The sequence below is a fragment of the Arctopsyche grandis genome, chromosome 4 (assembly GCF_051622035.1).
Source record: "Arctopsyche grandis isolate Sample6627 chromosome 4, ASM5162203v2, whole genome shotgun sequence".
NCBI classification, from domain to species: domain Eukaryota; kingdom Metazoa; phylum Arthropoda; class Insecta; order Trichoptera; family Hydropsychidae; genus Arctopsyche; species Arctopsyche grandis.
This window is the reverse complement of record NC_135358.1, coordinates 21,809,498-21,834,570: the sequence shown is the minus strand read 5'-3', so window position 1 is coordinate 21,834,570 and position 25,073 is coordinate 21,809,498. Positions and strand designations below refer to the sequence as shown.

At 34.0% G+C, this 25,073-nt stretch overlaps 1 protein-coding gene across 1 annotated transcript; it reads left to right on the top strand.

Moving 5' to 3' along the window:
- Positions 1 to 4,077: 4,077 nt before the first annotated feature.
- LOC143910229 (uncharacterized) lies at positions 4,078 to 5,768 on the top strand. Its single transcript, XM_077428618.1, has one exon. The coding sequence runs from the start codon at positions 4,137 to 4,139 to the stop codon at positions 5,751 to 5,753; it is 1,617 nt and encodes a 538-aa protein (XP_077284744.1). The 5' UTR covers positions 4,078 to 4,136; the 3' UTR covers positions 5,754 to 5,768.
- The last annotated feature ends 19,305 nt before the right edge of the window (positions 5,769 to 25,073 follow it).

Sequence of the window (25,073 nt, the reverse complement as noted above, 5' to 3'; positions counted from 1 at the left end):
TATTATTTGTATTACATACAATTTCAAAACTCTTTGAAGGTTCTCTTCAGTGGTCTATATGTGAGTACACATGTCAGTGTGTAAACTTGTCGCTGTGTTCTCTTGTCATGCGTTGAGCTGTCATGAAACCGTCCACATTCAAATCGACGTCTTGGAACTGTCACGATGCATTTAGAATTACACAATGATTTTTTTCGATGTAAATCGACTAAGAAATTGAAGTTTAATCATTTTTTTATAAAATTCATGAATTTAAACGACATGTTTGTGTGCATGTGTGCGTGTGTAAGTAACACTCTATGTATAATATTCGTTTCGATTCGACATACATACGTCTCAGTTAAAACAGTGCCAACATAATTTACAAATATAATAACCAGAGATCGGCGGACAAGTTGCTTTAAACCACAAAAAATGGTTCACTATTGTCAATTACTACTTTCGTACAAAGCAAGAGAGCGAAATAAGGTTGACAATAGTAATTGATAATTAATAGTAAACCATTTTTTATTTAGCGAGAATACTGTCCGTACTTGCAGGTTGTCTGCTGCTGCCAATACGTGCCGACGAGGTATGAATAGACCTTAATGCGCACACTCAACTTTTTACTATTAAAAGTCTGTTCACACCTATCCAGCACGAACCGGAAGTATCCTGCAAGTACAGACTTTTTTTTTGGTTAAGTTCTCTTGTACATTCTATATGGACGCATTCATACTCCATTCGCGCATGCGCATTCACGCATTCACACGCATCCATATAAAATGTACCAAAGAATACTGTCCGTACTTGCAGGATACCTGCTGCTGCCGGTTCGTGCTGGATAGGTATGAACAGACCTTAATACGTGCGCGCGCGCCTATTTAGTGGTGTCACCTTAATGGTTTCCATAGGTTTCCGGAAACCCGTTAGAAATCTGAAAATTCATATGAAAATTGTTTTTGATGGTTACAACTTCGAATAGGTCGCAGTTCGATTACATAGCAGTTAAAGAGAAAAAACATTTTTTCGAAATATATATATATATATATATATATATATATATATATATATATATATATATATATATATATATATATATATATATAAAATTGGAAACCCGTTGTTCCAAAATTGGAGTGACACTTACTGCCTACATTACATTTATATATAACATATAACTTTATTTTAATTCGTGTATCAATTCCCGAAACCACCACAACCACAAGTTGGAGTCGGAGTTAAATCATAGAATAAAGCCGGATTCGGCAAATTTTGATCCGACTCCACCAGCCCTGACATATACATACATACATGTGTATGATAAATAAATAAAAAGTTAAACTTCTTAAATAATTGAAATCGGGTTTGTTTAAAAAAATGAAATATGAAATCTTCGTTATGTTTTATACCACACTGTATTATATTTTGCGTGCCACGCTTTTGGTTCGTGCGCACGAAACGTGCAGTGAACGCAGCGCGGTCTACGAGAGACAACGCGGAGCGTGTTTCCGTACAACTCACGCAAACGCAACGCAACGTTGCCGAACACGAAGTTGCCAAAATACAGTACAAATTTGCCAAGATGAACCGTGGCAAAGAACACAAGATGTTAGACAAGTACGCGATGAAGCGAGAGATCATGAAGAAGCCTGAACTCTTCACTTACGTACCGAACGAGGGCAGGAGCAAAATCTGGAAGAATTTCGAACGAATGTACTACAAGCAAATTCGACAGAACTTCGTGAGATGCACGGAATGCCACACCATAGTGAGCTATAGAAGAAACACCGGGACCTCCAGCATGATCAGACACGTGTGCAAGTATCTGACCGTTGAAAACAAACACAAAAAATCAATAGAGAAAAGCAACATGAGCATGCTTCAATTGAAATGCGTCTACGAGAATCTCTCCTACATAAACTTCGACGACAACAGTTCTTTCATTCAGCTATCTCAAGCCCTCATCAACTTTGGCGCAAGCAAGAGTGGCAAGATGATCAACATCGAGGACATCTTAGTCAAAAACGAGTGTCTCTACCAGACTATAATGCCGAATTTGGTATATAAAATCAAAACGAGGATTAAGTCGTATATGTCTGAAGATAATTTTGCATTGGCTATCAGCGGATGGAAGAATTGTGCCGGAGCTGAATACTTTATTCTCAGCGCTCAAGCAATCAACAAGGATTTTGAAATAACCTCCTTCGTGCTAGGATCTGCCGAAGTGTCTAACGATTATTCGGATATTTTGAAGGAAATCGTAAGCATTTTAAATGAATACATTCCAAATGCCGAAAAGGCTCTGATAAAAACGACCATCGTCATAGAAGGTAATCCTAAATTAGTAAGAGCTCTGGAATCGTACAAAATAATTATTTGTCCATGCTATAATATGAATCAAATAGTACACGACATGCTGGAGTATGAATCTATAGACATATCGGATAAATCTTTCCTTGATTCTCGTATGAATTTTGTTAACATTTTTAGAAAATACTCGCTGAGTATTAACCAAAGTTCCAACACTGTGAGTAACGTTCTCCTTTATAAAAAGAAATTGGAAAATTTGTGCATCATTGCCGAAAAAGATTCTAAAAATATGGTGGGATTAAAAACATTGGCTCAGCGTTTGTTGCAAATGCATTTTGAAGTAGACGACATTCACAAAATGGCCGTGTTCTTGAATCCCAACTTTAAAAATTTAAAATTCCTCACCGAGACAGAGAGATCACATATTCACACACTTGTACAAAATAACGCGATTGAATTTATAGCAGATAGAAGTTTATCTGAAAAGAAACCAGAAAAACCATGTATGTTAAAAGGCGTTACGTCAGAAATGGACTTCATGGAGTTGATGGACATTACAGAAAACGACGTTAACGAACAGATGTCCATAGAAGACGAAGTGACTAATTTCATCAGTTATAAAATAAAAACAATACAAAACGACGTGTTGATTTTTTGGAAGAACTGTGACATGTTTCAGATATTACAAGCTTTCGCTAGAAAATTATTCGCCATACCATCCAGCTCGCATCCGTGTGGGAAAATATCTCCAGAAAAAATCAACGACAAATTAAGAATGTGCCATTTGCAGAAGGATATTGATTCTATTATTTTCTTAAACCATAATCAAAAATTATTGCCTGAATTCTAATTTACCAATGTAACCTCAAAATACAATTTGTAAAAGATACCACGTCACGGTATAAAAATCATTATTTTATACATACATATATTTGCTATTATGTAGAGCTTCTGACTCTAATATTGAAACGTTTTAATTATATTTTCTTCTAGTGGTTTTACCCGGCTTCGCTCAGTGTTTGTAATATAAACCGCTTAAGCAAATGGCTAATATGTATAATAGTAAACATTCATTTATTTTTTTATTAAATTTATTTGAATCGAAAAAAAATAATATTCAACGATATCAATATCGTCGGCATAGAAACTTTGATTGGTTCGATGACGTCACGGATTCTACAAACCAAACAAACAAACAAAGTCTCTTTCGAAATTATATATTAGATTATCCATTCCAATAATGAAAATTTTGTATTATATTTACGCATCGTTGACACCAGCTGAAGCTTTTCCCTGGCATAATTGATATAAACTAAAATTTTAATAATTCGTACTATAATATTTTTGAAATGTACATATGTATTTTAATTTTTTTTTAATATTAAATAAATATTCTTGATATTTTATTCCGTTGTTTTTTTTATAATACATACATACATACATATGTTAATACATTTTTACACACATTCTTGTTTTTATTAAATAAAAGTACTTTTCATCACTTTAAAAATTTACAAATGTATTCGAATATTTGTAAGCTTTACCACCACCTAATTCAGTATTACTTTCTAAAATAATAATTTATCTTAAACCCCCCCCCCCCCTCTTTTCTTTTCGTTTCAAAAAATTTATAAATTTAATGTACATTGTTACAAGTACGTCCAAATTTTAAAGTCACTAATTATTTTATATCTCTCAGCAAAATTTAACATCACATTGAATATGTGATAATGCGTGTTTTGGGTTATGCTGTAGTCTTCGTGACACGCCCCGTGCTTTGCAGTGCGCGCGGCGTTGCCTTGTTGGCGAGACGTATTTTGTGCGACTGACGATTTCCTCTTAAAATGATGCAATCTTCATCCGAAACGGAAGAGGAAGATGACATTTCGGGCATGTCCTCAACAACCAACACGCCTTCTGTACCCTGGAAAATTTTAACACTGAAATACATAAACTCCCATTCTGAAGACTTCACAAGTGAACCGCTCATGCATAAAGCCGAGAGTACGAAGAAATTCAAAAGAATCTGCTACAGAGGTGAATCTCAAAACTATATTCAGTGCATTACCTGCAAAACTATTATAAAATTCCCTCTGACAAATCGGCCGACGCTCAACATTCAACACTGTTGCATCGAATTAGACGCCATCAAAAAAAAAGAAGAGATAGCCATCCTTCAATTGCAGTGCGTCAACGACAACCTTTCCTTCATAAACTACGATCAAGACGGTGCATTCGGAATTTTAGCTAAAGCATTGATAAAATACGGATCAGAGATGGGAAAAATCAACGTTAGAGACGTCCTAGTAAACAACGAACAACTCTATAGCATATTAATGCCAGACGTAATCGGTTACATCAAGCTAAGAATCAAATCCATTTTATCGAATCAAAAATTTGCACTGGCTATCAACACCTGGATGACGTGTACTGGAAATAAATATTACACAGTCAGTGCTCAAACGTTGAAAAGTGATTTCAAAGTACATTCGTTCGTTCTAGGTACGGCAGCTGTACCTGAAAATCCTGCAGACGTTGGAATAAAAATCATAGACATTTTAAGGGAATATGTGATATCGCCTAATATTACACAGGAGATTGTAGTCGTGGAGGGCCATTCTGAAATATTTTCCGGTGTAAATTCGCGCAGTAAAATAGTGTGTCCTTCTTATAATATGGACATCATCATTAATGAATTGAAAACTATCGCTACCGAGAATATAAACAAAGAAGATACAAAGGACCCCGATCAAAGTTACATAAACTTTATTGAAATGTTCCAAAAGTGTTCCGAGAGTCTGAATCACAAGTCGTGTGTTTTAAGTGATATATTTCTTCACAAGCAAAAGTTGGAAAGTTGTTGCGCTTTCAAAAATGATGATTCTGATATTCTAGTGTATTTAAAATCGTCAGCTCTCCATATGCTCGAAACGCAGTTTGTAGTGAACGATTTTCATAAGATGGCTGTTTTTCTGAATCCAAATTTTAAAGGGCTAAAATTTTTAAAATTAAAGGAAAAAATCGAAATTCACGAATTGGTAAAAATGTATGGGATTGCAATTGAAAAGAATTCTCAAAAAAGCAAAAAACCCACGTCTTCGGTATGTCAATTCAATGCCACATCATCTATTGTAAATTTTAGCGAAATGATGGACGTCCACGACAGCGACTATGGCCAAAATTTGATAGATGATGAAATCATGGAGTACATAAATTTTAAAATGACTTCGATCTGCACAAATACATTGGAATTTTGGAAGAAGTGCTCTTCGTTTCCCAAGCTGAAGGCTCTCGTCCTTGAAATATTCACAGTTCCGGCGACTTCATATCCCTGCGGCAAAGTATTCGCCGACGGTGTCAATAGCAGATTGAGAACATGCTATTTACAAGACGATATTGAATCTATGATATTTTTAAATTATAATCACGAATTGTATGACATTAAACCTTCATTTGAATAAAATTGAATATTTTTAAAAACCAAAAGTATTTATTCATTTTATCAATCAAACAAAAACCTACGATACATTTGTTTCCAAATTTCAAAATATTATTAAATTATTGACTAATTTAATTTAACTTATACATTCAGCAACATAAACATATACATAGGAAAACAGATATTCTATACATTTGTAAGATAAAAATATAAAATTAAACGAATATACATATTATACATACATACATATATAGACTATTCTACAATGCCAAGTTAGGGCTATTATCTAAGATTAAACATACAGTTGTATGTACCCCGAAGTAGTCAAATATACACATTCTTAAAGATACTTAATCTTATTCCATTCGTTAAGTCAAAAACAGTTTGCACATTAACAATTCATGTCGCTCAGTGTATTAAATTATTCGGACAATTTTATAACAAACTAAGCATATAATGCTAATAACAATCAACTAAAACAGACTCGAATATTAGAGAGATTGAGGCGATGCCGATTTTTTAGAAACCGTCACATTTATATTAGATTCTAAGCCCGCTTTAAAGTTCGATTTTAAATTTGACCCTTAAAGCCCTCAACATGAGGCCACCCCCCCCCCCCCAACGAATACAGTCTAATGGTGCCTACGGGCTAAACCAACGACGATTTTGGGCCAACTTTTTAACCAGCAGGATAAAACCAGTAGCGTACAAAATATCGAAATAAAAATTAAATTTAAAAATTGAAATTAAATATCAAAATTAAAACTATTATTATTATATTAAAATTAAATTCAAATATCAAAATAAAATTATAATCATTATATTAAAATTAAAATAAAATATTGAAATTTAAAACCGAACATGCCCGATTTAAATAAATTTTCGAGATTGACCTAAAATTAGATCATCAACAACCACATACAGGTAATCCTTGACTTAAGATGTTTTGACTTACGAAGATACGCACTAAGATCGAAAAAAAAATCAAAGAATTATTATTTTTACTTCCCCGTAATGCACAGTTACTAAGAATATATCATGTATTAGTATGGGTGATCCAGCAAAATCGTCGCCAATCCGTTGCGTTGTCGGTACATCAATCGAAATTTTTTAAGTCTTCCATTATTTCTCTCGTCGAAATAAATCAAATAATTAAATCCATCTCGGAGGTAAAATTTATCGGATAATGTGTGATTATTAATTTTATTTCGACGAAAGAAAAAAACCCTTTGACAAATCACCGACTACCGACACCGACGGTTTTTTTGTTTAATGTTTCATCGACGGCTGAAATACAGTAGTATATCGTGACGACTTTTAAGAAATAATAACAAGATTTTTTTTCGCTCGTAATCAGAGAAATTATAATATTTCTCTGGTTGTAAATGCGTATCGTCGTAATTCAAAACATTGTTGTAATTCAAAACATCAACGATGATCTAATTTTAGCTCAATCTCGCTCTTTAGCTTAATTTTGATATTTAATTTCAATTGTTTAATTTAATTTTTATTTCGATATTTTGTACGCTACTGGTTTTAAAAGTTGGCACAAAATCGCCAACGTTTGGTCCGTACGCAGCATAAGAGAACGAGACAGTTGTTCATGAATATCGCACAAGAACAACCGCACATCACTGTTCTAATAAAAAAACCACACTGTACATAACCAAGTACAAAATAAACAACAATTAGATACATACATTTAATTTATATTAGATACATATGTACATTTGAAAACTCTGTCTGGAGACAATTGATCTCAATTTAATACTCGTCCAAACCGCAGAGGCTATCTATAGTCAGGGCCGCCGAGAGGAATCCCGGGCCCTGGGAAAAATAATTCCAGGCCCAATTACAAATTTTTACAAAAACTCTTATATGTAAATATTTTTTTAATATGCGAAAAATTTATCAAACTATTAGAAAAATACCTAAATATATGTTGGTTGTTATTTTTTAAAATAATTGAATAAGAAAATATGGTATAACAAGTACGATTTCCGACAACGAGGCCGCTAGTAGTCCGGACCCTGGAACGGTCCCGTTCCCCCCCCCCCCCTCTCGTCGACCCTGTCTATAGTCATACTAATAAAATTTTCGGGGAGAACTCTATATTGCAGCAAATTATTAAATGTCAAATTAGATTTTTTTTCTATTCTAAAAATCATAAAGTGCTTCCGGTTAATTCACATTCAATATAAGAAACATTAAAGAATATATTCTTATACTGACATTCGATTTCATATATTGTAATAGAAATTGATAGGTGTAATATATAATATAAATTACAAAAATAAATTTACGCCGAGTAAATGGACAGGTATACATTAAAAAACGTTTCCAGTTAAAAAATAAAAATAATCAAAAACATACAAGTGTATTTAATGGTACCCTATAAAAAATTGACTTTTTTGCAACAGCCGAGAAACCCATTAGTAAAATGTGTCAAATTTCGTATTGTTGAGGTCAGAGGAGTTAGCTGCTGTAGTCGAGTGAAGAAGAAGGTACCATACCACTCGTAAAACCTGAAGAACGAGTTTTTTCGTGAGATGTTTATTGTACGGGCTGGGCCGTCTTGTGTACAGCAAATAAGATACGAACAAACAAACTGAAGACACTTTAAACAAAAACCCATATTTGAACTACAGAATAGTCGGATATTATTATTGAAAGTTTATTACATATGTATTTGACATAATGAAGCAAAATCAATAGCTAGGTTTCATTTTTCAGACCCCACCATTAATATATGTACATATAATATGTAGAAGAGTATTCATGTAATTCCGAAGACATAATATGTGTGGTGTGGGAGTGGAAGCCATCGTTTGTCCCCAGCACGAGTGTGATTTCATTATACATTATATATGCGCGTGTCACATTATCACTACTTTGTCCCACCACCCTCCCCTTTGTTTTCCCTCGACGACCCACTGCATTTGTTCCCCTATCTCTTCTTCATTTCAGTACCATTTATTGCCCCAAATTCAACCCTTCAAGCGATGCCATTGGTTTCTAGATTCATACTGGATTTTCATATCAAAATCATTCATAATTGAAAAAATTTTGCCCCACCATATAAAGTTGCTCGGTATCGAGTTACCAGGATAATGCGCAATGACATATAGGCGAAATTCGACATTTATGGGTACAATAATGATCTTTTGTTTAACGGCTCGTGGACACACACTCATCAACATGGTTCGGGAAATGCAGAGTTCATCATACAAGAGAAATGGCCGATGGAGGGGAGGGGGGGTTGATATTTTGGGGCTTTGCAAATTCGGGAAACAAACTTGACGCAAACCAAGCGAACAAACGCTTTCCAAACTGTTACGAAATCTAGATAGGACAGATAGGCAGACAAGTAGGGACAAACAAAGCACACAAACATTATTTCGCGAAGGTCGATTGTTCTGGAAACGTCTTAAGTTGTGGAAAACTTATCAATTCGCATTGTACATATGTAGTTATGCTTACGCGAGCGTCCGTTTGAAACTGGGAATTTATTGCCCAAGCCGAATCAATGACGGAAAGAGGTATTATAGCGTAGTTTGCTTGTATGTAAGTTGAAGTTGAATTGAATTAAGTTGAATTGTGAGTAAATATTATCAATTTTCCACAATTAAGTCGAAAAGCAGTAACGATAGAGTGATGATACCTTTTAAATGATCAATCTTTTATTAATCGAAGTCTTTGAATATTGCTCGCTTTGGTTCATTATAACGTATTAAAAACCATATATTTTGCAGGGAAATGTGATGAATTACAAAAAAAGCAACTGCAAGTACAAAATAAAAAGTTGTGGAAGTCACGCTTCTCAGAACCCTAATCCACATGATCCCTCGTAATTTCAATGGCTTATAATATGAGTGCGTGCACGTAATTATAGAGATTGTACCGGAATAAGGGATAGGGTGTATTCGGGTGTACGTATATTTGTATGCGTATACTTCATATTTGGGAGATCTTCATTTCACGTGTTCGAGTCCTTTGTTTGCCCCCATATCGAGTTTTTTCCACCTACGCAATCGACAGGAGTCAAACATAAATGCCAGAGGGCATGTTGAAAAAACTCCTCCGAATAAATATTGAATTAATAAAATAAAAGGTATTTTGCAAAAGTTAAAAATATACATAATATGTATGTATGTATTATGTACAATACACGATTTTTTTTTGGATGAGAATAATGTACATCGTGCATTATTCTTATCCAAAAATAAAATCGTAAAAAAATCCACTGCCGTATATCTATCTATATATATATATTTATACCATTTCCATTTTTTTTCACCTACCCTTTTTTTTATAAATTCTTATACAGATTGAGGGTGAGTTAATTAAAAGTTTTCTCTCGTCAATCTAGGCAATTAGAGTACACTCCCCAGTGTTAAATTCATCTGAACAGTATTGTAACGATTTGATTCAACATTCAATGTTTATTTAATATTTTAAAACTGAATGCTTAAAACAATCGCTGACAAAACAGTATAATGTACATATGTATGTACGACTCATTGATTTATTAAGTGTTTCTTATCCAACAAACATACATAACTTTCTCTCGAAATAAGATGAGCGTGAAAGCCGGTACTAAAACTAGTACGAAGGTTGGATTAGATTATTTTCCTGGGCATCGAAAGTTGTCCAATTACTCTTGGACCTTTCCCAATCGGGTGTCAGGTACAAGAACGGTTAACTGCTATGATGCAACAACAACAACAACAACACAGACACACACCATTATCTTTACGATTCGATACCCGAAACCTTCCCATTTACGCATTCCTGGTCGGGATTGTTGCTCTTTTGTTTCCACGCTGCTTGAACATTAACTATGTATACCTTTAACTTTAGATGCTGCAATTTTTACTGCACATTCGACACACCTCAGACATTGCTTACTGAATTTATTATTCCTATCTGTCAGGCGTGCATTGTTTGGTTACAGGACTCGATCTAAATAGATGAGACTAAAATCTCATCTATTCCTTGGAGTACAGGGCTACATTTTTAAAAGAAACTACACTATCATTGCTTCTTCGTGCATATTTTCTTGGACACCACCAACTTAAATTCTCTTATTTTCTTAGGTGAAGCCAAATAAATCGAATGTCTTCTTATAATGTACAACCATACTGAGAAAAATCTTCTCAGTAGGGTTTTATTCATTGTGATTGATGACACCTCTGATGATCATTCTCCGATTGCCTCTGAATTCACCCGCATAAAGAGCTATCACTAAAATACAACCTGTCGTGATTGGAATCTGGTCGATCCAGCATGTTAGGACCTTTTCTATTGTTACATTCAACATTACTAACTACGAAAAGTAGCTTATGATGAGGAATTGTTCTAATAGCCAATACATGCATTTTACACTCTCATAAACTGCCGAAAGATTGAGCCGAATAATAAAATTAAATACCAATATTCAAATGTCTATAGCATCTATGTAAATAAGTAGATATATTATTTTAGTTATATTTATGTACACAGTTACCAACGGGTAAGAGCTGAGTAAATATCATACATAAAACACATAACCAAATCTCGTTTGAACTACTAGCGATTCTTCTAGTGATTCTGAAGCATTGCGCATTCGAGATTACATCATACGTCCAACGCATGGAACCCTTGGTAAGGGCTAAATCGGAGGGTGATCATGAATATCCTAGTGACATTTTACCTAGGGGTTTGACGAGGTGCTGGCTTATGTCATGTCTGACGAGCCACCCACTCTTAAGCCCAAACTCCCTGAAACCACTCTCCGACCGTCCCTTCGCGCAACGGAGCGATGGTGGGCGGCAGAGAAGGGATGGGATGGAAGGGAGCGAGAGAATCGATACCGAGCTGAGGAATATGATATTTTTAAACACCGATAAAACACACGATTTCATTTTATATGTCCTTTGCTAAAATGGCGGACGTATTCAATAACTATTTTATGCTAATTTAGAATCTGCAGTTTTACCCACGTGATCAACTATGTACGTAGAAAGATTCCACTATCATATTGTAATTATTTACCTCATCTATCCTATAGTCAAAATATACGGCAATATAAATATGTAGGTATGTAAATATTTATCCATATTATTCTTGTATTGAACGAATTATATATATTACACAGAAAAGCGTTGCTTTTGTATTAGGTACATACATATAATGCACGTCGTACATATATTATTTTTCAATTTAGACGCATTTCACAAATATATATAAAATTTATCTAAAATAAAATAAATTTATAAAATTTATCTAAAAGACTTACATATATGATTTAACTCAGACTTCAGTCTAAATTTGGAATAGTATTCATTATACCAAAGAATACTAAAAAAAAAAAATTCTAAAATATCAATGTAAATTATTCAAATAAAATCGTCTGATGTTAAAATCTGCTTATTTCCAGATTTCACCGTATAAATTTTTTTGTTGACGATTACGCAGCAAGAAGGTTGTTGGAATTTGCATAACCGGTATGCTTGCAATTAATTAATTGGCATAATGTATGAAAAAAACATACTGATGACTCAAACGACCATTTCGTTTTATATAATGTTATGGAATGAGCGTTGACACGATTGTACTGTAATAAATCAATAAATTCAATAATGGATTGGACCGAAGACCGCAAGGGAATAAATTTTAATACACAACACGTTTTTCGATAAATCACATAATGTATAATATAATAAGATGTAGGTATATTTTATGTAATGATTTATTTATGTCCATCCAGAAATATCATTTCGGTAATTACGGCACGTTCCTGAATTAATTATCACGGCGTGAACGTTAATTATTGTTTGATTATATATACTCTTTGAAGTTAGTTAGGATTTTAAGAGTATTTCACGCTATTTAAAGTTGCTAGATATGAAATTTACGGGCTGAATTTATATAAGAAAGCTGCAAGGCATAAAATTTTTCGAATTTATGAGTTGCAAAATTATCGGAACCTAATTTTATGAAAATTTTTAATAATAAAGCGGCGTGACTTGCTGCAGCGCCTCGAAATTACATTTCACCAACACAAGCGCTTTAATATTTTAGGGAAATTTTGTATAAAATTTGCATTCTGCCGGTCTTTTGTTGGAAATTCCAGCTGAAAAATGATTCCAACAAATAAATAGATTGTATATAACAATATCATAAAAGCAAATACAGAATAAACTCATACATATTGATCAATTATTATTATCTTTCTGTTCGATTTTTTTAATGTCATTATAATGGCAACACTAACAACATCTAGTTAATTTGTTTTTAATTGTACGGCAATTGATATCGGTGTATAATAAACAATCACGCGATAGTTGAATAAATTACAGAAAAAAAAAACAATATAAGTAACAAAATTGAAAAAAAACTCATTTCCGGTTTATTGAGGTTTGATCAATCATTTCAATTATTTATTATAGAATACTTTAATAGTGAAAATCTTTTAAGAAGACGGATAACATGAAAATTCGGTTATCATGAGTTTACATATGTATGTGTGTATATTCTAATCTTAATAAAATGCTATGTTTTATTTCGTCATTTTTTCTCAACAACAAACACCAATTTATATTTTGCCTCATGGTTTTCACTGTATAATTTGATTACTTTGAAAGGTGAAGAATCTAATGTTTTATTATTGGAATATATGTATGTATTATGCATTGTGTGCGGACGCAAAACTTGGATATTGAATGTCAAATGTTGCATATAGTCCAATGCAATCAATAGTTTAATTAGAATAGACAGTAAACGAAACATATAGGTGAGAAATGGTAAACGGACAATTTCGCACATGGCGATCTCGCACACGACAATCGTCGAATACTCGTAAGTGTGCTTAATTCTTCATGGGTAGGAATTTCGAGTGCCAGATATTTTTTGGTCGAGTAATCAACCCACGACTTTATCTATGTATTTGAGGAATATAAGAAGGATAAAAAACAAAATTCGATAATTAAACATATGTACATATACGCACGGTTCGGTGATTATTGCCCACAAAGCGCTCGCCCAAAAGTCACTAAAATCTCTATCTGGCAGTCGAAAACTCCATCATACTAACGAGAACTCGAATGCCAAATATTCCGTATTCGCGATTTTCATAGCAAAAAATTGGGCGATTACTATTACTGGACCAGTTGCTACTACTTATTATTACCAAAGATGTATTATGTATGTACATAATACATCTCTGGTACTTTTTACTGTTTTTGAACAGTAAAATTTTTTTTTTATTTCATTTTTATCATAATGTCATGACTAGAGGTAGGACCGGAAGCGCGCTGTCTATTGTTCCATTATTGTAAATGCTTTGTAAAAAAGGTTCGGAAAACCTATAACAATGCATTTACAACATGTGAACAATGAACAGCGCGCTCTGGGTCCGCTCTTTAGTCATGACAGATTGCCTCAAGTCGAAGTTTTTATGTATGTATAAATACATATAATATACTGTAACATACATATATTTACATATATCATATATGTATGTTCAACTGTAACATTACATACATACATGATATATGAATGTTACAGTTGAAGTGTATCTTCCATTTGTAATAGTCTATTACTATTCTATTACTAATAGATATATGTACTTATTTTGACTAAAATGTATTTTCAGTTGTATTATATTCTGACCAGCAGCACCGCAGAAATATAATACTTAAAATCATACAACGATTCTTTTCAATCCAGGTCTAACCAGGACTCGAACTCGGGACCTCTCAGTCACATATACGCTAACTACTTAGGTTATATATATAAATACATATACATTAAAATAAAAATAAAAAATCCCAAGAATACATCATGTCAAATTTTAAAAAGGTGAACAATAAAATCGTCGAGCAATGAAAACGAACATCATTCACTGCGAACATTTCAATGAATTTGCAAACAGAGAGGACAAGTCAATCGCTGGAGGCGCGCGCATCCCGATTCGGCCTGCATCGAACAAAGAGAGAGAGGGTCCTGTCCGCGACGCTGAAAGGGCGTAAGAGCCGAGGCTGACCTTGAAACATATTACGTAAAGGTCCCCCACGAAATGCGCCCCGATATAAGGGTCATTTTGCCGCGTGCACAACGATGAAGGTGATTCGAGTCACGTAGCTGCTTGTCCACGCGAGTCGTTGCATCGAGAGACGCGTACGTGCGTCCCTTTCTAGCGCACGTTAGAAGGGCTATCGGGGAGCTTCGCTTCGAGCGGTATGTGTTCCGGTGACTAGTGTGGACGAACCGACTCGCTTGGCAACAGCGAACCCCGCTTCCCCTAAGCGCGTATACTTCAAATCGGCACGCGAGCCGTTTTTTTTTATTTATTTTCTATTAAAATATATGTAATATTATTCCATGTATGAATGCTTTTTATTTAATTCTGAAATGTATTTAAACCAGGGCTGAGGAGTCGTTAAAACATCGAGCGACTCCAACTCCGATTTCGAGTTTAAATCACATTATTTTATTTATTTTATATACATAAATATTGTATTGCCAACTACACATGTAAGAGCGAGCACTAATGCCGAATGTACGTAGATCTAAAACAGTGTTTCTATCTGTAGCTTTTTCTCATGCTTTGGTCAATTTGATGAGATGCCTGTTCTTTGACAAATTCGTACATTTTATTAGTTTAATCTATTATTTACATCATCTATAGCCATTCGCCATATGCTGCAGGATGAAAGCTTCTTCAACACGGTTCCACTCGTCTCTGTTTTGCGCAACTTATATCCATCTCACCACATATATTTTCCTAATTTTGTCTACCCATCTTCCCTTCAGTCTTCCTTTTACCCTTTTGCATCCTCTCAGGTACGATTCTAGCATTTCTTTAGTCCAACTTTCGTCCTTTGTTCTAGCCACGCGGCCCACCCGTTGCCATTTCAATCTCTTCACTCTATCCAGTATCCACTTGTCATACTTCTTACACAGGTATTCCGTTTCCTGTCTTTCCCCGTTATGCCAAGCATGCAGCGTTCCATACTTCTTTAAGTGTATTGGACTTTGTGTAGCAACTTGGCGTTCGATGTCCAAGTTTCACATACATAAGTCATCATTGGTAAAACAATAAAATTATCTAACACTCAATACTGCTTAGAACCACACTTTCTGCAAATGTCAATGTTTTATCCAAGTCTATTAAGCAACAATGTGAATTACCATATTGTCCTTATTTTATGTGAAGATATCGAGTTCTTTCTTTTCAATGGTGATAAATAAATATATTACGAAACGCGTATACGGTTTTCGACTGCTGAAGCGGCAATGCACGTGCCGGGATAGAAACCGAGCCGAGCCGAAAATTACCGAGCAATACCGAATCCTCCGAACAAAGAATCAACTCTGAGGGAAGCCACGCCAAAGGGTAGGTAAGGCGATGGAGTAACAGAGAAACTTTCCGCTGTCAAACAAATCATTAGCCGTCATAATGTCACAAAACAATAAACGTCAATGATGACATTTTAGGCGTCGAGACGCCAGTCTGCCCGCAACATCCCCCAAAAACCTTTCAGAAGCATCGAGTTCGAACAAAGAAAGCATGTCCAAATTGTCCATCATTGTCTGCCAGTCACCATTCACAGCGAGACAATTTGACCGATCTCAAATTCTCGATATTTTCAACGTTTCAATTACACTTGTGCTTACATACATATTTATATCGGGTGTATAGCTTTGTGCGAGATCTTCTGATTTGACGAAATGAAATGCGAGCCGCAGTAGAAAGGCGAGCCGACTGAGAAAGGGTTCGAGGTTAATATTTATTATTGCGAGCGATATAAAAAGTATCGTAAACGAAAGGATTTTATAGAAGATGGAATGTGTAATAAGCCAGCCTTTTTTATTTTATAGCATTATTATTATGAAAGCGTGTAAACGGTTGTTTTTTATTATTATTAAGTTAAATATTTAAAAGCTTTGGGTAGTTAAGACATATTGCATTTTTGAATTGTACCAATATTATTGATTGTCGATAAAGATATACATAGAAAGAGGAAACGGTAAGTCGTCAAAGCAGTATTTGCCGAAAGTTTGCATTTTAAGTCAGTACTTGTATGTTTATTACTAATAATTAAATTATTAGTTGAGAAAATACGCTGTTAGGAATTTTATATATACTTACGAGTGAAAAATTCCAAAAAGCTGTCTGAGATGAATCTACATAATAAATAAGTGTACACATATAGCTTTCTATTGTAAATACTTATCTCGATAGTTTATTTGTCACGAAAGATTTGTAAAGTAACCACACTTAAATATGAACTCCGAAGAACACATAATAGATAAAAAGGCCAATAAAATAGATTTTTTTACCACACAATTCACCCAAAAAAAGGGAAGGGACTCGTAAATAGTCCCTTTACTCTTCTTTGTTCTTTTTCGAAAGCAGCAACGGCACATAAAATAAATTTCTGTTCAGACGACGAACAAAAAGAAGCAGAGCGAGCATCAAAAACGACACGCAAAGGTAATAAAATAAGATAACAAAAGCCTCACTCGGCTAAAGATATTATGAAAAAATGCAAATGATCGCCAAAAAAGCAACACAAATAAAATAAAGTAAAAATTGAAGAGCAGTTGGTGCGAACGAAAATTCGCAAGCGAAGAAAGGGTTAACCGACTTGAAATATCAATTTTGACCGATCGTATGCATAATTGAATGGGTTTCATTTTCGTTCCAGCACTTTTTACCCTTTTGACAGATACTGGCGTAACACGAGAAGTACCCCCAAGGAGAAGAAGTACGAACAAAGAGGGTGCTATTAGTGCCTTTTTTTGTACTTGCGTAAGAATACACACATAAATAGGTGTAATATAACTTATAAAAGTGTATTTCTATAGAAGTATGTATGTTTATGTCCCCACGTCCTTACTGAAAAGCGTTCGTGATAGGAATTTGAATACGGTGCATCGCATTCAATCCTACATAGCTTGACAAAAGTTTTGGTTCGTATTTTGAGCTGCTGCTGCTATTGCATCTACATACATATGTACTTATACCGGGACCAAATTGAATTCCGTTCAAATTAGTTGGATTTAACGTAGCAATGTAATGAATGGAATTTTGTTCATGGAAATAGTACTGGAACATTGTACATGTGTGATTACTAATTGATTTACATTACATTACTTGAGTTAAGGTTTCGTTACATTTAGCATGCAAGTGAGATAAATAAGATATGTAGGAATACTATGTATTCACATGTATGTATATGCTAAATACAATGTGAAGTCGTATTATTATGTTATCACTTTATCTGGCAAATAATATCAAATTGACAAATTAAAACTAATAAAACTATTTGAAGTATTTAATCACCAAAAGAAATCTAGTATATATATATATATGTATTTCCAATGGAAATCTAATATTTAAATCAAAGGAAATCTATATAGGGCGCAGGTGCCGGATTCTGGTATACATGTAATTTCGAAAGAGACAGTATATATGTTTGTTTGTTCGTGACAGTCAATTTAATAAGAAAAACAAATGAGTATTCAAATAAATTTATATAAAATAAAACTATTCAAATAAATTTAAGAAAATGTTAACTATTATATTAGCCATGTTTAAGCGGTTTATATTATAAATACCGAGCGAAGCCGGACAAAACATCCCTGCGAGGCCTCAATCGGAAGAGAGAAGATCAAAATTCCACTCATACATAACATTCAATTATGAAAATAATGATGAGCGCAGGCTACCAGACAAATATATATAAAACGAGACGATTGGAAGATCAATCGAGCTTGTAGTTTTAGATGTTATGATATTAATTTTACTAAATGATGTAATACATTTCATTATTGGGAATCTTGGGTCACCATTATTTTGATGAATGTAAAATTTTAGCCACCAGTGCATTGACTCCCCTTCTCTTTCAGCAATCTGGTAAAAAGCTTTCGCTGATATAAGCGTTTTTAATCGTTCCATTCATCCGGAATCCCCTAAAGCTCGAATCGGACCGATGACAATACCCAAAGAATATACTATAACAAAAAAAAAGAAAGACTAGAAGAAAACTATTGAAATTTGTTTACGTCGAAACATGCCCGTCATCGCAGCTCGTTTGGCCAAAAAGCGACGCTTTCGGATATCCTGCTGCTATATTTAGTGTTTTTTCAGTAAACACTCTAGGGTTGCGAAACTGCCAAGTCATCGTTTTCAGTTTTCTTTCCCTCGGTCTCGGTATACTTAACCAAAAGTGTGGAACGGACGTGCGGATTAACTTTGATATGCCCAAAAACATTATGTTCTTGCACGAGAAGATTTAATCTTCGACTACACAGCTATCAACACCTACTACTTGGCCAGGTACTCTTCATACGTGACTTTTTCCTCAATGTTTATTATACCTAAGCAGGCTTTTTATATAAAAAAAACTATTTATTTCTACGAATCACACGCACGCTTCAAAAGCATGATTTCTATAACGTCAGCACTTTCAAGCAATAAATAGTAGAAGATTTTTAATCTGATTGGAGCGAGCGTAGGATTTGATCCTTTGTGTGCTACGTTTGACCTAATGAAAGGGAATAAATGAAAAAGTAAAGGAAGAAAGAATCATAGGTGCTTCTTCTTTTATCATAACGATTCGTTGATTTCGCTCCAGGGTCTCCTATATTATTTTGTGGGAGGTTCACGTCTGATTGGTAATGAGAACGAGCCGCTAAGGTCGTACCCCAACCCTTATCATCAAAACTCATCATTTTTTCATAGCTGCCATCCACTTTACTACGAACAAAGGTTTCATTTTACGAGCGAATGAACCTTAAATTTTTATTTACGCCTTTTAATCTCACATCTACCGTCTACTATTCACGTCGCGATGATGTCGATTATGATATACACACGTAATAAATTTACATGGGAAGCCTAGACCTGTAATTACGGGTTTACTATACATATACAAGACGATGTTTATTACGTTGTACAATTTGATTATGTCATTGTAACATCTGATACGTTGAAGAAATACGTGTCAATTTCGAACCATTCGACAAAGAAAACATCACCTTAATCATTTTCTAAATTGAAATACATTACAAAATTATATGAAGTTGTAGTGTATAGAATCTTAATATTGTTTTGATAAATTTGGTTTATTTGCGATTAGTTCTTTAAGCTAAATTTTAAACATTTAACGTTTTAGGTATATATGTATGTATGTATGTAGCTACTTTTGGTTTTATAGAACAACTAGCTGTTTGGCACTTTGGTAGCGTTTAGATTTATTAAATTATAAAATGCCACATATTGCAAACGTGCCAAAATTATTTAGCTTGCAGTCAGCTTCTGACTCCGATTGGAATTATTATTTTTTTATTTATTAAAAACAGAATTATACAGTATTAAAATATATTTTCGAAAAAATAAACACCAAAAAAGTTTTTACATATTTGTTTCTTTATTTATTTATCCATTATATATATATTATAAGTTATAATATATATATATATATATATATATATATATATATATATATATATATATATATATATATATATATATATATATATATATATATATATATATATATATATATATATATATATATATATATATATATATATATATAATGGATTATAATTTATAACTATATATAATTTTATACTATATATATATATTACTATAATTTATAACTATATAATATATGTAGTTATAAATTATATAATTTATAATTTATAACTATATATATATTACTATAGGTGCCAATAGGGCTACCGAGCGGAATCCCGGCCCCTGGAAAATAATTCCGGGCCCTATGGGCTATGAGAAACCAAAACAAAAGATCTTATAGATATTAGAAAAATACCTAGGTATATCAGAACTATTAGAAAAATAACATAGGTATGTATGTTGGATTATATATTTTTTTAAATAATTGAATAAGAAAGTATGGTTTAACAGGTACGATTTCACATGGATACAAAGACATATATGCGTGGATATTGAAAAATAGTAAACACTTAAAAAAATACATTTATTTATTTAGCATTAAATAAATGCCTTCAATAAAATAAATAAATTTATTTTTATGTAGAATAATATAAAACACCAATATCGGTCAGTCGAATGTCCAGACACGGGGCCCCTCGAGTCGTTTTGGCCCTGTAACTTTACCCCAGTTTCCCCCCTCTCTCGTTAACCCTCGGTGCCATTACAGGTTGCTTAAGGCGACTTTTTGTATATACAAAGTACCATATACCATCATTACACATAATGATTATTCACTAAATCTAAGTTGAAAACACTGTGCGACAACCCCAGCCACTCAACTCTTACACTGCGGAAGCCGCTATTGCTAGATATTCTTCTTCCCAATACATTGAGTAATATCACTAATTCAAAACTACAGCAATATCACTAATTCACTACATCAGTTTCACAAGCTGATATTTTTTTTTACAAGACTACCACTCAGTCAACTAGTGTTAATTTGTATGGAAAAGTATACTGATTGCTGTTTGGAGATCAATGGAATACTTTTCGGTCATAATTAGGGTTATATAAAAATTGGCCTGCATTACAAAGGATAGTTTTTAATATGCGCACGTGAGATTTCAACATGTTTCAATGCAAACGGCCGACAAAAGACTATTGAAAATCAACTGGTCGCTTTGTGCGAGTGTAAATTTAAAATATTCATAAAGTGCATTGTTGCACTTATTGTTTGAGAGGGGGTTGACCAAGACTTTTTATTGCACGCAAAGTTGTGGGAAAGGACGTAGGTAGGGGTGTGTAAATTTAAAAAGCTATTTTCGCCTCGCAAAACTTTGGCTATTCACGCGTAATCGCGACCGTTTCCATATTCCTCGACTGCAAAGACCGAAAGTGAACGTAAAGCAGATCGTAAAAACGTGAAAAGATATCCTCCTGCCCCCACGAGAGTGGAAGAAAAGAGAAGCAGAAGAAGAAAGAAGACCGAGGTGATAAATGTCGCACGTGAAATATACGAGTCTTTTTTCCACACGCCTATCCATCTCCGGCAATAACTTTCGGCTTTATCTTTCGCGAACGTTATAACCGAGGGATGCCCCTGGAAAAAGTGGATATTTTTCGGGGTTCAGATCGTAAAAGTCTCGCATTGTTCGCTTTGATTGGTGCATAAATGCGTTCTCGCCATGGCGATATATTGGTTATCGTTCGGGCCAAAGTAGACCTTATTCCTCATGAACGTAAATATCAAATTCGCAGGCTGTGCGCCGCCGTGTTCGCGATACGGTGTGAAAAGCAGCACACTACATAATAACGGGGAATATTTTATGGACGCCATGGAAAAAATCACTTTTGAAAATGTGCATAATATTTCTTTAGTGCCAGAGAGACACTCCTATTCTACAGTGCTCCCAAAGTTATGTCCGAAATTTGGCACTATTGACACAAAGAGAGTTATAATATTATTATAAGAAAGGATAGCAGTTAAGTGAGGATATAAACGTAAAAAATGCATTCAATTTTTTGAATAGTCAACCTATGAACTCTGTACTAGGATGAGTACGAAAGGTAACAAAGATAAAAACGACAAACGATCATAAAATGGGTCTACTATTTATAGTAGAGCACAGAGCATCAGAGCACAATGGTTACTTTGATCATACGTTCTTTATTTCACAGGTCTGTCCTTTAGATTTATTTATTTTTTTAAATTGCCTTTTTGACCTTTATTTCTTTGGAAAGACTTTTTTCACTAGACGCTTTTTCACTAGGACGATCCTACCGGGGAACCTTAAAAATCGATTGTGTTTTCTGCCATAGAAATGATAGAGGGATCGAAGATCGAAAAATGAAAACATCAGAAAATGACAAAATTACAAGACAAGTATTTTCAAAGATAAGAAAATAATTTTTTCGGGTTTTCCTTGTCATCTTGGATCTATGTAATGCCTCCCATTGAAAGAAATTTTCATTAGTGAACAATATGTGGACCAATGAAAAAACTCAACTAAAAATAGACACATCATGAGCATGCATTTATACCAAATGCAACTTTGAAATGATGAATACATAACGAACCCGCGTCATTAAAAAAAAAGATGACTTTTGTAAAAAATATCAAAATTAATGTCTTTTCAATAATGAATAGTAAATATAATTGTTCAAAATTCAAAATTTTGTATGCTAATATTTTATAATAAATGTTACAAAACGATCCTTTGTTTTCCCCAAAAATGTGATCACCGTGTGACAATGGTGTCACAAAGTCAATAACAATTAGCACGTAAACTAAAACGTGTTTATTTTAAGTTTAGGTGTCCAGTTCGTGTATGAACACATTAGTTTTTATTAAAACGAGACCAAAATATTATTATATTTCATAATAATAAGTTCAGTAAATCAGGGAAAAACAAAAATTGGACACACTTTAGTCCTTTTTCATTGTGCCATATTTTCCATGTATTTTTGCGGTCTCGAAAACGTGCCAGGAATGTAAATCTGGCCAACGACAACAGTCCAGCATTTATGCTAATCGCAATTTGTGAACACTATGTACTTGTGTGTGTTACATGCATATCTATCTTGTGTCTCGTCAGGCCTGTATTCAGCAGCTTTATCAGCGACCCACATTCAGCTGCATCTGGTGTCGTGGACCTCGCTGCTCGTTATGCACTTTTATGACGTCGATGAAATTTATTGCTGTCAATTAGCCGGATGTAACGATCGCTTCATTTATTGCGAGAAGTGTCACTTTCGATGGACATAAAATGCGCTCATCGTCTCCTCCAGGGCTGTGGCGACGTAGTCGTAAAATTTGAGCTACGTTCAATGCCGAAATGCGAAAATAAAAATATTTTTTTTCTAATGGTTTCATTTTTTAAATGCAAGTATCTTCGTTTACATCGATGTACATATGTACATACATACATATACATAAATTCTACTTATAACTTATAAGCAGTATTTATATTGCTTATAACTTTATAAGTTATAAGAAATAAAGTTTAATCAAACATTTTTACATCTGTTTTAATTTTACATTTCAAACAATTTCTTTGCAGATGTCTATTATTATTATTGCTAGAGACGCTACGAGTGACTCGTAGCGTCTCTACGCCTACGACAGACCCTACAAGAGGGCACCTCGACAAAGCGAGCAAGATAAAGACGAACCGACAATAGCCGCGGAGAAGAAATATAATTTCCTATTATATTATTCTAGTGTTGTACCCGATGAAATGTCATCGCATTGGTGTTGGCATATTAAGTTACTAAATTAAAATAAATTTGTCGGTTCTGTGTTCGATCCGCACGCGGTCGAATTTTTTTCAAATACCTTTTAAATATATTTATATTTAATTTAAAAAAAAATAGCAAAAACAACCTACCTACCTATGTACATGTAAACAATATAAAACAAGAATAGAAAAAAATAATTAATCAAATAAATTTTCAATAGATGGTGGTAAACGCTCAGAGACTTGGTAACAAACAGTATACTATAAAGAAGTTTTTTTTCTTTTGTTATTATTAGAGTACGGACCCAAAGCACGCCGCTAAATGCTTTGTAAAAAATGAGCAATATGGCAAAGTATGAAAACGATCGGATAAGAGATAAAAATGACCACTGACACGAAAGCCATGTGAAACGTAAAGGAGGTATGTAAAAAAGGTTCGTCAAACCTTTAACAATGCATTTACAACATTTGAACAATGAACGGCACCCTGGTTATCTGGGCTTTAGTTATTATATTCTTATATACGTTTTGGCAGTGGTTTAGCTGTAACGTACATACATATGGGTCTACGTGACGAGACAGAATGTTAAATTACAGAAAACACAAATATGGGAAGGCAAAGATCGAAAATCGAAAGATCTTAAGTCGAAAGATCAAAAAAAAAAATGGTGCATGGTAAACGGTACATACTCACGTAATTTTCGCGAACAGGATATAACAGGAACAAGAGAAACATGCTTTTCCTCCCGTATTCTGCGCGCGCACATTGATACGGGAGGAAAAGCCTGTTCCTCTTGTTCCTGTTGTATCTTGCTCGCGCAAATTAAGTGAGTATGTACCGTTTACCATGCACCATTTTTTTTTTGATCTTTCGATTTTCGATCTTTGCCTTCCGATATTTGCGTTTTCTGTAATTTAACTAAGTTTCAGTTCGATAGGTTGAATGGTGTTCAAAAAATCCCCAAAATCATGAAAACGTGATCAATCAAAATCTCGAATTCGAATTTTCGCATGATCACAAAACTTCATATATTGTTACTATGTACATAGATAAAGTAAAAATAAACGCGAAATCAGAGTCGGGGTCGTTCGAATTTTCAAAGAATCCGACTCCAGCCAAAAAGCCACGACTCCACAGCCTTGGTTCACAGAA